Source organism: Medicago sativa, chromosome 3 (genome assembly GCF_051527215.1).
Source record: "Medicago sativa cultivar Bolivia chromosome 3, Bolivia_mono, whole genome shotgun sequence".
Classification (NCBI taxonomy): Eukaryota; Viridiplantae; Streptophyta; class Magnoliopsida; order Fabales; family Fabaceae; genus Medicago; species Medicago sativa.
Window position 1 is genome coordinate 13524682 of NC_140751.1, and position 15942 is coordinate 13540623.

General features: G+C 34.7%; 2 protein-coding genes, 1 long non-coding RNA gene and 1 pseudogene across 5 annotated transcripts; 2 read left to right on the top strand and 2 right to left on the bottom strand.

Moving 5' to 3' along the window:
* Window positions 1-1539: 1539 nt before the first annotated feature.
* Window positions 1540-2703, bottom strand: LOC146935899 (uncharacterized; annotated as a pseudogene).
* A 1089-nt stretch (window positions 2704-3792) lies between these two features.
* Window positions 3793-8254, top strand: LOC146935900 (G-type lectin S-receptor-like serine/threonine-protein kinase At4g27290). 2 transcript variants are annotated; one of them, XM_085750946.1, is made up of 7 exons: window positions 3793-5340; window positions 5596-5712; window positions 5885-6039; window positions 6122-6332; window positions 6427-6664; window positions 7415-7565; window positions 7825-8254. In XM_085750946.1, the coding sequence occupies exons 1-7, from the start codon at window positions 4044-4046 to the stop codon at window positions 8113-8115; spliced, it is 2460 nt and encodes an 819-aa protein (XP_085607072.1). In that variant the 5' UTR covers window positions 3793-4043; the 3' UTR covers window positions 8116-8254. The 2 variants fall into 2 exon arrangements, with proteins under 2 accessions (XP_085607072.1, XP_085607071.1); XM_085750945.1 differs by having other exon boundaries at window positions 3815-5340; window positions 5596-5721.
* Window positions 8255-9038: 784 nt separating this feature from the next.
* On the top strand, window positions 9039-13922 carry LOC146935901 (G-type lectin S-receptor-like serine/threonine-protein kinase At4g27290). 2 transcript variants are annotated; one of them, XM_085750949.1, is made up of 7 exons: window positions 9039-11095; window positions 11513-11629; window positions 11774-11919; window positions 12002-12212; window positions 12321-12558; window positions 12945-13095; window positions 13196-13922. In XM_085750949.1, exons 1-7 carry the CDS (start codon window positions 9832-9834, stop codon window positions 13487-13489), a joined length of 2421 nt encoding a protein of 806 aa, XP_085607075.1. In that variant the 5' UTR covers window positions 9039-9831; the 3' UTR covers window positions 13490-13922. The 2 variants fall into 2 exon arrangements, with proteins under 2 accessions (XP_085607075.1, XP_085607076.1); XM_085750950.1 differs by having other exon boundaries at window positions 9040-11095; window positions 11513-11638.
* A 75-nt stretch (window positions 13923-13997) lies between these two features.
* Window positions 13998-14928, bottom strand: LOC146935902 (uncharacterized). Its single transcript, XR_015030395.1, has 2 exons — window positions 14397-14928; window positions 13998-14219 (listed from the first exon to the last, which is right to left on the bottom strand). It is a non-coding gene; the product is annotated as an uncharacterized LOC146935902 (long non-coding RNA).
* Between the last annotated feature and the right edge of the window lie 1014 nt (window positions 14929-15942).

Consider the following 15942-nt stretch of genomic DNA (forward strand, 5'->3'; position numbering starts at 1 on the left):
TAGGTCGGGAACCTTTCGTATCCACCTAGCGGGATATCGAAAGCCACGACGTGGGTGTTACACTAAGTCTTCTCGTGTGATAATTGATGAAAAATCAAAACAATTTTGTGGTGTAGAATCTAGTCTACTAAGCTTAAAGCTTTGGTTTGTTGACAAGATGTGAACAGATAAATTGACAATTAGCAGCACCACTAAGACCATCTCCAATGGTTTTCTCTTTCAACATCATTCAACAGCCACTTTTTCAATTCCCAACATTTCACGTCATTTTCTCTCTCTTATCAACATTCATTCAACTTTTACCCTCTCCAATGGTTTTTCATTCAACACTCTACCCCACCATTTTTCATTTCTTATTCTTATTTAATGTTTGTTTTTATAATTACATAAAATTATCGATTATAATTATCGATTATAATTAAATTAAAATAATATAATTAACTATTTATTTTTTAGTTTTTTTGGAAAAACAAAATTTTCTAAAATAATTTATTTTTATTTTCTTAACTTAAAATGCAATACAACAAACTAAGCACGCGGAACACAAATAACTTAAAATGCAATACAACAAACTAAACATACAACACACAAGTAATTTATTTAGTACGATACAAATCATCTTCAATCAAGATACATTCCAAACTTTGTGAATATATGTTTCACTAGATCTGCTTGCAATTCGTGATGAACATCTGGATCACGCAACTCGGATCTAGCACGCACATGATTTGCTAAAGCTGGTAACACCTCGGTCGAGTATGGTTGCGGTGTACTAGATCCACTTTCCCCAGGTTGCTCAAAATTGGTCCAACGTTGAGCATATGTATCTCGTTCATCCTCAACAATCATATTATGTAATATGATGCATGACCTCATGATGATACCCAAATCGGCTATGTCCCACAAGCGAGCTGGTTCACGGATGATTTTAAATCGAGCTTGAAGCACTCCAAAAGCACTTTCGATGTCCTTCCGACATCCCTCTTGATGTTTTGCAAATAACTTATCGGGTTCACTTTGAGGAAGTCTAATTGATTTGACGAAAATTGGATAAGAACGGTAGATACCATCAGCTAGATAGTATGTCATATTACAGGGACGTTGATTCACAAAGTAATTCACCCTTGGAAGTAGATTGAATAGTTTTTTGTGATATTGGAAGTAGATATGAATGAGATTTGTGAAATTGGAAGTAGATATGAATGAGATTTGTGAAATTGGAAGTAGATATGAGTCCCTATATATAAGTACATTGTGTGGTGGACATTGACGGATTTGAAATAAGTTATTGTATTGTATTAAAGCAAATAGTGGAGATAATTATTAGAGCAAATAGTATGTCAAATAATGGGCGCACACAGTGGGCATAATTATTAAAGCAAATAGTATGTGAAATAATGGGCACACAGTGGGCATAATTATTAAAGCAAATAGTATGTGAAATATGTCACGGGGGACTAGACAACACTGGGGACTAGACAACACTGGGGACTATCAATGGGGATAAAGCAATCACTGAGGACTAGACAACACTGACAATTATTAAAGCAAACACTGGGGACTAGACAACACATGAAATTTTAACCGAATACAAACAAATATTTGACTGAAATTAATTTCCAAACAGCTCATGCTCCAAGTTTTCCAGCAGCTCTTTTTTCCGGTCATCGAGATGCTCTTCGGAACTTAACTTTACATACAGTTTCATTTTCTTCAATGTTTTTCTCCTGTTGCACCAAGGTGAACTCTTTCAATTGTTCAATCTCTTGCACCTTGATTTCTTTGAATTCAACCCACTGCTTTTCCACCTCCTCCAAGGCAGCGTCCTTGCTTTTCTTTTTACCTTTTTTTAGCTGCCTCCCTACCCATTGGACGAACACTAGATCCTACAAAGTCCTCGTGATATCTCTTAGATCCACTACTTCCTGACCCAACATTTCCTCCCATTTGACTACCATAACGTGGTTGATCATGGAGAGCGTGCCATTCTTCCTTTAAAGTAAATTGAACATTCTTCCTACATGCAAATAATTCCTGCGCTTTTGCCAAAACATCATCTTCCGACCAACTGCTTCCTTGCAAACGTTTAGCGCTTTCATAAGCACCAATCCATTTATTTATTACTTTGCTCATATAATTAAAACTGTTTCGGCATGCAACTAGATCGCGGGGAGAATCGAATGAGCAATACTCATTACAATACTCAACAATTTTACCCCAATATATTTCTCCTCTCTGGTTTCTCCCGACAACACTACTTGTTCCATATTTAATCCATGCACTAATTAGCACCAAATTTTGTTGAGTGTTCCATGCTGGTTCCTTACTTTCCTTGCTCTTAGGAGTTGAATCTTCTGGATTTGGACTGAATTCATTAGCAACTGCCATGCCACCAGGAGTTATTTGTGTTGAAAATTCAGGATATTGAGATGCACCAACACTAGGAAAATTTTCATTCTCCATTAGCATATAACCATTAAATGGGGGTGTTTGAGATGGATATCTCATCATAGATCCATAATATGCATGAAAGTTTGGAATAGAGGATGACTGGTTGAAATTTGGTGTAAAACCAAAATTAGGTATGTTTTGAGGACGTTGGTTGAAAAATTGATTTGGATTTGGATAATTGTTGGGATTTTCGCGGTTAAATGGATAATTAGAATAATTATGGGTGTTGAAATGGTTATTATTGGGATCCATTTCACTAAGAATAAGATTAAAACTTCACTTAGTTCGCTAATAGAAAGATAATAATAAGATTAAGATAGTGAAAAACTTGTTTTTTTTTTGTGTCAAAATCAAATGAACCAAGTCTCTATTTATAGAGAAAAAAAATCATGAATTTTGGTAAAAAAAAAAAAAATTAATTTCGAGTGAAATAATTGAGTTGAAATTATTAAGATGATAAAAGTCCATACAACCAATCAGAATCAGCCATGTATCACCCATTATCCACAAAGAATCTTCTCTCTCCGCCTCTCCTGCAGCACACTCGCGCCTATCAGCGCTTGTTGTACACGCGCCATGCTTGGCCAACGGTTTGCTTCCGCGTGTCCCTGTGGCAGCCGGTTAAACATTGTTGAATGTGTTCAACACTTCTTTCCTCCACATCATCTCTCAACACCATTCAACATCCCATTGGAGCTTCATCACATGTTGAAAGTCCCATTCAGCACAACCATTGGACATGGTCCATGTTCGTGGGGCCATGGGGGCTACCTGCAAGGTAACCAGACAAAAATATGCATGTATATTTCTTTCTCCATTTCGGCTATTTTTATTTTTTATTTTAATATTAGCCGTACTATATTTAGTTTTCTGTTATAGATATTTTTGTCGTGTTCCACTAAACGAGGTCGGCTATATTGATCAGGTTGGCTGCATGCATTAAACGACGTCATAATGTTTTATCATATATCATATGTCTATCCAACCTATGTTAATTTTTTTTAGTAATATTTCTATCTTACTTATTAACCTCTAGGTTTTTTATTTTTACTCCCTTCGTCTCATATTATGTGACAGTTAATACTATCACGTATGTCAATGCACAATTTTGATCTTAAAAATCTTTAATAATCTATTAGGAAAAAAATATTTTGAAAATATTTATCGAAAGAAATCCAACAATATCTTATATTTTTTATTATATCTTTATATATTAGTAGAAAAATAGAGTTAATATGGTATGTGAACGATACACATTTTCAAATTAAGTCATTTAAAATGGGACGGAGGGAGTAATTTTCTCTCTCTTAAGTGATGTTTTGAATCAATTAAGTCTATGCTTCTTGACATTCATACTTTTGGCAACCTTCCCTTTTCCATCATCCATGTTACACGCAAAGCTATAAGTCTTGGTCAACAATCCAAACTTTAAGTCGAGTAGAAACTTGTTGATTATGCACCACAAACTTGTTGATTTTGTTTGAAATTTGCATCAGTTGGCATACACACGGGAAGACTTGGACGACTAAGCCATGTCATTTGAATTTGGAATTTGATAAAATGAAAATGATGAGGACAAATAAACAAATACAATGGAAAACCATAATAAGATGCTAATGCTAATTCTAATGGTGTCTACTTTCTTCTTTTGTTCCATGCCCACTTTCTGTAAACATAACACTTTTACTACTATTGCTCCAAATCAGTTTATGCAATTCGGTGATACTCTTGTTTCTGGAACTGGAAGGTTTGAAGCAGGATTTTTCTACTTTGGAGATCCACCACAACGCCAATACTTCGGTATATGGTACAAAAACATATCACCAAGGACTATTGTGTGGGTTGCCAATAGAAACACTCCTGTACGTAACTCAACAGCAATGCTGAAACTCAACGACCAAGGAAGTCTTGTTATTCTTGATGGCTCCAAAGGTGTCATCTGGAACTCCAATTCATCAAGATTTGCGGCGGTGAAATCAGTTGTTGTGCAGTTGTTGGATTCAGGGAACCTTGTTGTGAAAGATGCAATCAGCTCTCAGAACTTTTTGTGGGAAAGTTTCGATTATCCTGGTAACACTTTCCTTGCTGGAATGAAGCTGAAAAGTAACTTAGTTACCGGTCCATATAGATATCTGACTTCTTGGAGATCCTCTGAAGATCCTGCTGACGGTGAGTTTTCGTATAGGATAGATACTCATGGTTTTCCTCAACAGGTTATTGCAAAGGGAAAAACAATTCTTTATAGAGGCGGGTCATGGAATGGATATCATTTCAATGGAGCTTATTGGCTAAGAATGCATAGAGTCTTGAATCGCTCATTTGTGATAACTGATAAAGAAGTCATTTATCAATACGAAACGTTTAACAGTTCAATGATTACTAGATTTGTGCTAGATCCATATGGAATTCCAAACCGTTTTATATGGTCAGATCAGACACGAAATTGGGTGGCTATAGCTAGTCGTGCACTAGACCAGTGTGAAGATTATGTCTATTGTAGTATCAACTCTAATTGCAATATTAATGACTTTCCAATATGTGAATGCTTAGAAGGTTTCTTGCCAAAATTTCAACCAAAATGGAAGTCCTCGGATTGGTCTGGTGGGTGCCTCAGGAGAACAAAATTGAATTGTCACACTGGAGATGGCTTTCTGAAGTACACAAGCATGAAGTTGCCAGACACGTCAACATCTTGGCATGACACGAGCTTGAGCCTTGAGGAATGTAAGACAGTGTGTTTGAAAAACTGTACTTGCACGGCATATGCAAATTCAGATATCAGAGATGGTGGGAGTGGCTGCTTACTTTGGTTTAACAATATTGTGGACATGAGAAAACATCCCGACGTAGGACAAGACATTTACATACGACTCGCATCTTCAGAATTCAGTATTTTTCTTATCCTATTACATCTTTTGCCTTGTCAGTTCGATATATATATAGCACAAGTTCATATATTTCAGCATTTTTCTTCATATTATTAAGCACTATTGTAAACTTGAAATTAGGTGACACTTAAATTCTCTTGTCACTTTTAAGCATATACCTGTGATATTTCTAAGAACATGATTATGGATGCATTTTTCCTTCGTTATAGTAAGCTTCTATACCTTCTTGTTGACTGACATTTATTTCAACCCTCAGATCATAAAAAGAATAAGAGAAACTTGAAGCGTGCTTGGACTGTTGCAGGAGTTATTGCATTCATAATAGGACTAACCGTTCTTGTATTGGTCACATCGGCATATAGAGAGAAAATTGGTAAGCCAGGTGAAATAGTTATGATAAGTAAATGTCAAATATTTTTTATTTAATTAAACAGTACTCAAGTAGAGTTGCAATCAGAATTTTTAACAACTTACAATGAATTTTAAAGTTTGATTGATTTGTCTCTTTACTTTGTCAACATTAACCACTTAAATTGTTGCTTCAGGTTATATAAAAAAGTTAATTCATCGGAAGCACAAGAAAGAGAAGGAAGATGGTGACTTGGCAACAATATTTGATTTTTCGACCATCACTAATGCAACAAATAACTTTTCTAACAGAAACAAGTTAGGAGAAGGTGGTTTTGGACCAGTATACAAGGTAATGTTTTAGTCACCAAGTTAATGTATCTTCTTATTTCACCGAGTAAGGTAAGTACTAAAATTTTCAGAAACATTACCAGGGCTTAATGGTAGATGGCCAAGAGATTGCTGTTAAAAGGCTTTGCAATACATCGGGACAAGGAGTTGAGGAGTTCAAAAACGAAGTAAAGTTGATGGCAACACTTCAACACCGTAATCTTGTAAAACTTCTTGGTTGTTCTATTCAACAAGATGAAAAGTTGTTAATCTATGAATTCATGCCCAACAGAAGTTTGGATTACTTTATTTTTGGTTTGAACTTTGACACCAACCTAATTTATTGCTCTCAGGTTTACTTTCGCCATAACATAATTCTCATGCTAAGTTAAAATGTGTCTTCTGTTAGATACAACACGAAGTAAATTACTAGATTGGATAAAGCGATTGGAAATTATTGATGGGATTGCTCGGGGGCTGCTGTATCTGCATCAGGATTCTACACTAAGAATCATACATAGAGATCTCAAGACCAGCAATATACTTCTTGATATTGACATGATCCCAAAGATAGCAGATTTTGGCTTAGCCAGATCATTTATGGGCGACCAAGCTGAGGCTAAAACAAATAGAGTGATGGGAACATAGTAATACAATCAACACTTTTGTCTCTGTAATATCATCAATTTTGGTTTTAGTTTCTATGAAACATTTTTATCAGTTTGAATTCCTGAAATATAGGATAGATTGTTTTTTTGTCCTCATATGATCACATTGGAATATGTAGACGATATTGATTAAAATAAATTAAGGCTTAATTACTTTTTTGGTACCTTAACTTATTTTTTGGTTTCGTTTTGGTCCCTTAAGTTATTAACGTTACAATTTGGTCCCTTAACTTACTTTTTGGTTTCGTTTTGGTCCCTTAACTATTAAAAGTTTTGTTTTGGTCCCTTAACTTATTTTTTTTGTTTCGATTTGGTCCCTTAACTTATTTTTTGATTTCGTTTTGGTCCCTTAACTTATTTTTTGGTTTCGTTTTGGTCTCTTAACTCTAATACATTCATCCTAACGTAAAGGACCAAAGTGGTTGACGGAGGAAGAGTTAAGGGACCAAAACGAAACAAAAAAATAAGTTAAGGGACCAAAACGAAACCAAAAAATAAGTTAAGGGACCAAAACGAAACTTTTAATAGTTAAGGGACCAAAACGAAACCAAAAAGTAACTTAAGGGACCAAATTGTAACGTTAATAACTTATGGGACCAAAATGTAACCAACAAATAACTTAAGGGACCAAATCATTAATTAAGCCATAAATTAATTAAGGGACTAAATACTACAAAATTATGTTACTAGTATTGTATCTTACAGGTACTGATATGTTTTTTCTTGCAGTGGATATATGCCTCCAGAATATGCCGTGCATGGATCTTTCTCAATAAAATCTGATGTTTTTAGTTTTGGAGTCGTCGTACTTGAGATAATTAGCGGTAGGAAGAATCGTGGATTTTGTGACCCTCTGCATCATCTAAACCTTCTTGGTCATGTAAGTTTTGAAGTGTATATGTTCCTCTATCTTGTCACACACTATTGGTAGTTGCTTTACTTCTATCTTTATTTCGTCGCAATAAACCTTCTGGAAGGTAAAAGAAATTCAAAAATAATACTAACTCATATCACGACGATTGGTTAACAGAAAACACCACACAGACCTTCACAGAAAGGATTTATCAATTATCATTACATCGAATGAAAATTGAGTATGGATTGAGCTTATTCTTGCTGTAAATTTTATGTCATTTCAGGCATGGAGACTATGGATTGAAGAAAGGCCACTGGAGTTCATAGCTGACAAATTATACGATGATGAGGCCATATCTTCAAAAATAATAAGATTTCTTCACGTTGGTCTATTGTGTGTTCAACAGCTACCAGAAAATAGGCCTAACATGTCATCTGTGGTTTTTATGTTAAAGGGTGAAAATTTACTCCCCAAACCAAATGAACCCGGGTTCTACGCAGGAAGAGATAATACAAATAGCGTAGGATCTTTATCTATAAATGAAGCTTCAATCACAGTGGTAGAAGCTCGTTAGAATGACTAACATGGATTAAATACTGTTCAAATGTGTATGATTTCTGAAGTTATGGCCATTAGGAGCGTATATGTGTGTTGGAATTTACAACCTGCAAATGGTTGAAAGAATTAATAACATTAAAAATTTGACTAGTTCATATTTGGGAATGACGTGGCTTTTAACATGGTCAAGTGATAAAATTTTGAATAATACTATCAACGCGCTTTCTGACACATTTCTCAACATATCTTCTTGTATTTCTTAAAATTCGTATGGATCTCACCAAATTGAATCCCACATAATTCAGTGGAGCCAATTTGAATTTCAACAATTAAGAGAATGTGTTGGAATTCATATGTTAGTGTCACTTGTTGGTCCTCTTATAGAATTTATCCGCTATTGGTTACATTTAATTTATTTGGTTACATAGAATTTATCTGCTAGAGAAGTGATACAATGACATCCAAAATATGACAACCTATGAACAACTTATACCATTTTTGTGGGCCATATACACTCTTTGTTTCTATAGCCCGCATTCCAAGACACATGAAAAGTTGGAAAAATGGAATCTACCGTATATACATACGGTGTGATGACAACTTTGGTTGTCAATATAACATAACTGTATCTGCTATGATCACATACATTACTAACCTCTTTCTTATAGACAAATTTTAGTGTATGTATGTTGTTTATTCGAGGATTGTATAATCACATAAACTGCAGAAGCCACTCTGTTATCGAAGAGGTAGACACAATTAGCCGAATTTTGCCATCAATGGATTGTGTTCTTTTGTATAACAACAAAAAAAACTTATATGTATAACAAAAAAAAAAAAAAAACTATGTAGGGTGGCCTCTGGAGCCATAAGAATAACAAAACTTTCTTGATCAATGAATTTCAGCATTAATTTTTCTTTTATTTTGAAATAGCAGCATCATAGCTGTTGAGTTTTGTAAAAAGGTGTCTTTATTGGCACAGCTTAGTCCAAGTCTTCTCGTGTGATAATTGATGAAAAATCTAAACAATTTTGTGGTGTATAATCAGCTTAATGCTTTGGTTTGTTGACAATATGTGAACGGATAAATAGACAATTAGCAGCACCACCACTAAGGGAATGGACATGTTCGTAGGGCCATGGGGGCTACCACTAAGGTAAGCAGACAAAAATATGCACATATATTTCTTTCTCCATTTCTTCTCTATTTTTTTTATTTTATTTTTAATAATAGCCCTGCTATATTTTTGTTTATATGCATACAAACAACAACTACATGTCGTATTCCACTGAGTGAGGTCGGCTGCATGGATCAAGTCTGCTGTATGGATCAAACGACGCCATAATGCTCCATCATATATCATATTTCTATCCAACCTATGTTATATTTTTTAGTAATATTTCTATCACACTTATTAACCTCTAAATTTTTGTTTTTTAATTTCCTTCCTCTAACCTGATATTTTGAATCAATTAAGTCTATGCTTATTGACATTCAAACTTTAGGCACCCTTTCTTTCTCCATTATCCATGTTACACGGAAAGCTAGAAGTCTTGGTCAACAAGCCAAACTTTAAGTTGAGTAGACTAGATTATGCACCACAAACTTGTTGATTTTGTTTGAAATTTGCATCATTTAGCATACACACGGGAAGACTTGGACGACTAAGCAATGTCATTTGAATTTGGAATTTGATAAAATGAAAATGATGAGGACAAATAAACCAACACAATGGAGAACCATAATAAGATGCTAATGCTAATGCTAATGGTGCCCACTTTCTGTAAACAGAACACTTTTACTACTATAGCTTCAAATCAGTTTATGCAATACGGTGATACGCTTGTTTCTGCAGCTGGAACCTTTGAAGCGGGATTTTTCAACTTTGGCGATTCACAACGCCAATACTTTGGTATATGGTACAAGAACATATCACCAAGGACTATTGTGTGGGTTGCCAATAGAAATACTCCTGTACAAAACTCTACAGCAATGCTGAAACTCACCGATCAAGGAAGTCTTGTTATTCTTGATGGCTCCAAAGGCGTTATCTGGAATTCCAATTCATCAAGAATTGGAGTGAAACCGTTTGTTCAGCTTTTGGATTCAGGAAATCTTGTTCTGAATGATACAATCAGTGAACAGAATTTTTTATGGGAAAGTTTTGATTATCCTGGTAATAATTTCCTTGCGGGAATGAAGCTGAAAAGTAATTTAGTTACTGGTCCATATAGATATCTCACATCTTGGAGAAGCCCTCAAGATCCTGCTGAAGGTGAGTGTTCATATAGGATAGATATACATGGTTTTCCTCAACTGGTTACTGAAAAGGGAGCAAGATTTTTGTATAGAGGAGGGTCATGGAATGGATTTCTTTTCAATGGTGTTTCTTGGCAAAGAATGCACAGAGTCTTGAATTTCTCAGTAGTGTTCACTGACAAAGAATTCTCTTATCAATATGAAACTATGAACCATTCAATCATTACTAGAATGGAGCTAGATCCATCCGGAAATTCACAACGTCTTCTATGGTCAGATACGACACAAATTTGGGAGGCTATATCTTCTCGTCCTGCAGACCAATGTGATAATTATGCCTTGTGCGGTATCAACTCTAACTGCAATATTAATAACTTTCCAATATGTGAATGCTTGGAAGGTTTCATGCCAAAATTTCAACTAAAATGGAGGTCATCGGATTGGTCTGGTGGGTGCCTCAGGAGAACAAAATTGAATTGTCACACTGGAGATGGCTTTCTGAAGTACACAAGCATGAAGTTGCCAGACACGTCAGCATCGTGGTTTGACAAGAGATTGAGCCTTGAAGAATGCAAGACAGTGTGTTTGAAAAACTGTACTTGCACTGCATATGCAAATTTAGATATCAGAGATGGTGGAAGTGGCTGTTTACTTTGGTTTGACAACATTGTCGACATGCGAAAACATCCAGAACAAGGACAAGACATTTACATACGGCTGGCATCTTCAGAACTTGGTATTTTCATTTCCTATTACATCTTTTGCCTTTTCAGTTAGATATATATTATATAGCATAAATTTAAATATTTCAGCATTTAATTTGTCTTGATATGAATAAGCACCAAGCTTATTACTTTTAAGCACATACCTAAGCTTATTTCTAAGAACAGTTGGTTATGAATCAACTTCCAAATGAAAGTTGTACTTGTACCATAAGTACCGCTCAGATGGTAGTTATAAGGACATTGATATGCACAGGCGTGGATTTGAACCAGGGATTACCGACTTCTCCACACTTAAAGTGTGCGAGTCTTGCCACTACTTGACCAAAAAAACTTCCAAATAGAAGTTGTGGAAATTGTGTTGTTCTCTTAGATGCCTCTGTAATTATTTTAGTAAGCTTGTTGACTGACATATTTATTTCAATACTCAGATCATAAAAAGAATAAGAGGAACTCAAAGGGTGCTGGGACTGTTGCAGGAGTTATTGCATTTCTTATAGGACTAACTGTTATTGTATTGGTCATATCAGCATATAGAAAGAAGCTTGGTAAGCCAGGTGAAAAGCTCAAATATTTATGATTAGCTCAAATACTACGAAAATAATATCGCAATAATAATTAGTTATAGCTTACAATGGATTCTGAAGTTTGATTGCTATCTAAACATTAAACCACTTGAATTGTTACTTCAGGATGTTTAAAAAAGTTATTTCACAAAAAGGACGATGAAGATAGTGACTTGGCAACAATATTTGATTTTTCGACCATCACTAATGCAACATATCACTTCTCCGTCAGGAACAAGTTAGGAGAAGGTGGTTTTGGACCAGTGTACAAGGTATAGTCTTGGATACCAAGTTAATTTATCCCCTTATTTCATAAAGTACTATAAGCACTTAAATTCCTAAATATATTACTAGGGAATAATGTTAGATGGCCGAGAGATTGCTGTTAAGAGGCTCTCTAAAACCTCAGGACAAGGAGCCGAGGAGTTCAAAAATGAAGTGAAGTTGATGGCAACACTTCAGCACCGAAATCTTGTAAAACTTCTTGGTTGTTCTATTCAACAAGATGAAAAGTTGTTGATCTACGAATTCATGCCCAACAGAAGCTTGGATTACTTTATTTTTGGTTTGAACTTTCACACCTACTAAATATATTGATCTTAATTATTGCTTTCGGTTTTACTCTTGCTAGAATGTAGTTCTCATGCTAACTTCAGAAAATGTCATTTATTAGATACAAAACGAAGTAAATTACTCGATTGGACAAAGCGCTTGGAAATTATTGATGGGATTGCTCGAGGGCTGCTGTATCTCCATCAGGATTCTACATTAAGAATCATACATAGAGATCTCAAGACCAGCAATATTCTTCTTGATATTGATATGATCCCAAAGATATCAGATTTTGGTTTAGCCAGATCATTTATGGGAGACCAAGCTGAAGCTAATACAAATAGAGTCATGGGAACATAGTAATTTCGACTTATATTTATTTCCCTTAAAATAACTTTTGTTTTTGTAATATACATTGGTTTCTGTATTTCGTTTCTATGAAACATTTTTGTCAGTTTTAGTTCCTTAAATATAGGAATAAATATAGGAATGATTGCTTTTTTGTCCTCACTATTTTGGATTTCTGTGATATTTTTTCATATTGGAATATATAGACCATATTCATTTTAGTCCTTAGAATAGAGACTATACATGGAGTGTGTTCAATATGGACAAATATTACAAGGATTGTTTTCTATGTTTCAAGTATCAATACTGATAAGAATTTTTTTAGGGACCAAATACGCCATGACACAATTCCTTTTAATATTTTCTTTAACCTAACTTCATTTTTTTTTTCTTGCAGTGGATATATGTCTCCAGAATATGCCGTCCATGGATCTTTCTCAATAAAATCAGATGTTTTTAGCTTCGGAGTCGTTGTACTTGAAATAATTAGCGGTAAGAAGAATAGCGGATTTTGTGACCCTCGACATCGCCTAAACCTTCTTGGGCATGTAAGTTTTGGAGTGTATATGTTTATCTATCTTGTGAGTTGTGACACACTATTGAATATTATAGTTGCTTACTATAGCCCTAACTTTGATGTCATTTTAGGCATGGAAACTATGGATTGAAGAAAGACCACTGCAGTTAATAGCTGACATATTATATGATGATGAGGCCATACGTTCAGAAATAATAAGATTTATTCATGTTGGTCTATTGTGTGTTCAACAGCTACCAGAAGATAGGCCTAATATGTCATCTGTGGTCTTTATGTTAAAGGGTGAAAGGTTACTCCCCAAACCAAATGAACCCGGGTTCTACGCAGCAAGGGATAATACAAGATCTTCATCTAAAGAGTGTTCAATAAATGAAGCTTCAATCTCATTGTTAGAGGCCCGGTAGAATGCCATTGTGAGTCTGTGACACAGACATGGATGAAATATTGCAAAAATGTGCTAAAATTTGGTTTTGGCAAATATACAGGGGAAAATTCTATTTCTGAGTAATTTACCACCTACAAACTGGTTGAAGTGCTAGTTTGTCCATTTTCTGAATAAATAAGTTTATATTAGTCATACTTGGCGAGAGCGAAACGAGTTAGTGAGTGGTTGGATTTTTTTCTCATTCACATTCTAATGGTATTCACATTTTGTAGGAAACTACTCTTTCCCCATGTCAAAAAACACAGGTGTCTCTTTGCCTGCAGTTTGTTTTTCTGGTTATATGTTTTCAAATAAATGTTTTCAAAACAATCTAAGCTTGTATGTTTGTTAGTTCATTTGCAAAAATATCAGCATATAAATATTTCATAATATCAGATTATATCATTGGTAAAGCACTAGTCTTCTTCTGTTTTTTTTACAATATGACTGAAATGCTGGTTCATGGCAATATATATGGTACACAACACTGTGGTACAACATTAATTTTGGATTAACGATACTTCATATCTGCGTGATCAAAAAACTCGATGCTCAACAATTGAAGAAGCAAATGCACTCAAAACCAAAGCCTCCACAAGCACCATAATACGAATACTCCATGTTGATGCATGTTGTATTACACCCCGAGTCATGAATACAAGCCCCTGACCATGTTCTACTTGGACTGTCACAAATTTTAGCTTTCACCTCTACACATAAAAACAAGATATAAAAAAAATAAGAATATAAAGAAAATTAAGAATGTAAATAAGGTTTAAAATTGAAGAACAAGAGCATAAATATAGATTGCTTAGTTAGTTTGTACCGCATGTGAAAATAAGAAGAGCAAGGGTGAGGAGCATGAAGATGGTGTAGAATTTACTAACAAAGGAAGACATGATTTTTATATGTTAAACCAGTTCTCCACAAGATGTAATAACAAAATGATTTTATCTATGAATATATACAAATCAATGTAGGTAGAGGTGACAAACAAGTTGAATTTATTTAGCTGGGGAGAGATATTAAAAAACTTTACTATGTGCTGGCTCTAACATACTATCTGGTGAATTAAAACAAATTGTTAATAATTTTTTCGACAATGTTACAAGACAAAACCAATTGATAATAACTTTATCAAAAAATTTATTTTAAATTTGTTTTGATCCACCCGAATAGTATGTCTAGAAGCCAGCACATGGTAATGTTTATTTGGTAGGAAATCAAACTTTCAATATTATTATCAATATGCTTTAATCCACCCATATAGTTTGTCTAGGAGCTAAGACATTACAAATTTTATTGAAAAATATCAAATTATTTGGAGGTGGCACGCGTTATACCACATTAGTTGTTTTGCGGATTTTATTCATATATGTTGTCAGTGTAGAAAATATTGTACATTGTCGATCAATTGCAAATGTTGGATCATAAAAACGCTTGATTTTAATCGTAACTAGTTTTGAAGTTACATGTATGATTCATTGTTATTAACTTTCGATGTATAATAATTATACTTTTGTTAATATTATAATAGTTTTGGTGTTTCTATAATGGGTAAATATATATAATATTTATGGTGGAAACAGTAGGGTGGATTACATCTACTATTTTTGTTGATAAATGCCAAGCATACAAACTTTTTTTGTTGATAAATGCCAAGCATAACAGCCTAAGTATGGGTATTTTTGTGTTCATGTGAGTACCATCGCCTACAAACTTGGTGATACATCTACTAAGACCCTCCTCAGCAAGACAGAAAAGAAGAGAGGAGACCGGATCACCTTGGCGAACCCATCCCTTGCAAGGGAAATATCCAATCGTCTGACCATTGACAATAGATAGCTTAGCAGAATGTAGGATGGTTTTAATCCAACTACAGAATTTGTTGTCAAATCCGAAGGCTTCCAAAACTTTGAGCAGGAAAGTCCAGTCTATGGTATCAACAGTCTTTTTAACATCAATCTTCAGCACTAGCTGTCCACCAAAATCCTTCTTGTCAATTAAGTTGATCGACTCAGAAGCAAAACCACAGTAATGACTTAAACAATTCATGTAGGCACTCTTGTTTTCAAGTTTGTGCCGTCCATTTGCCCGACTCTAATTTCTAGCTTTGCAAAAATCACGGTTGAAGGGTCAAGGGATGTGAGAATCATTGGTGTACCGAGTAACCAAACATCTACTTAACCTGTTTGTTTTAACTTTTTGGAGTTGGAATGATTTTGTTGAAAACAATCCATCTCTTTGAATCAAATGAGGATTGTTACAAAGCACATACCATTGAATCTTTCGCCATTTGAACTTTGGACCCTTGGTGGAATGTGTCTAAGTGCTGTAACATCCATGTCTAAGTAGTGTTTTGAATATTGGAAGGGAGCAATAGATAGTAATTTTCAGAAAAGGCTTTAGACGCCATTGTATTTTGGTGAATGT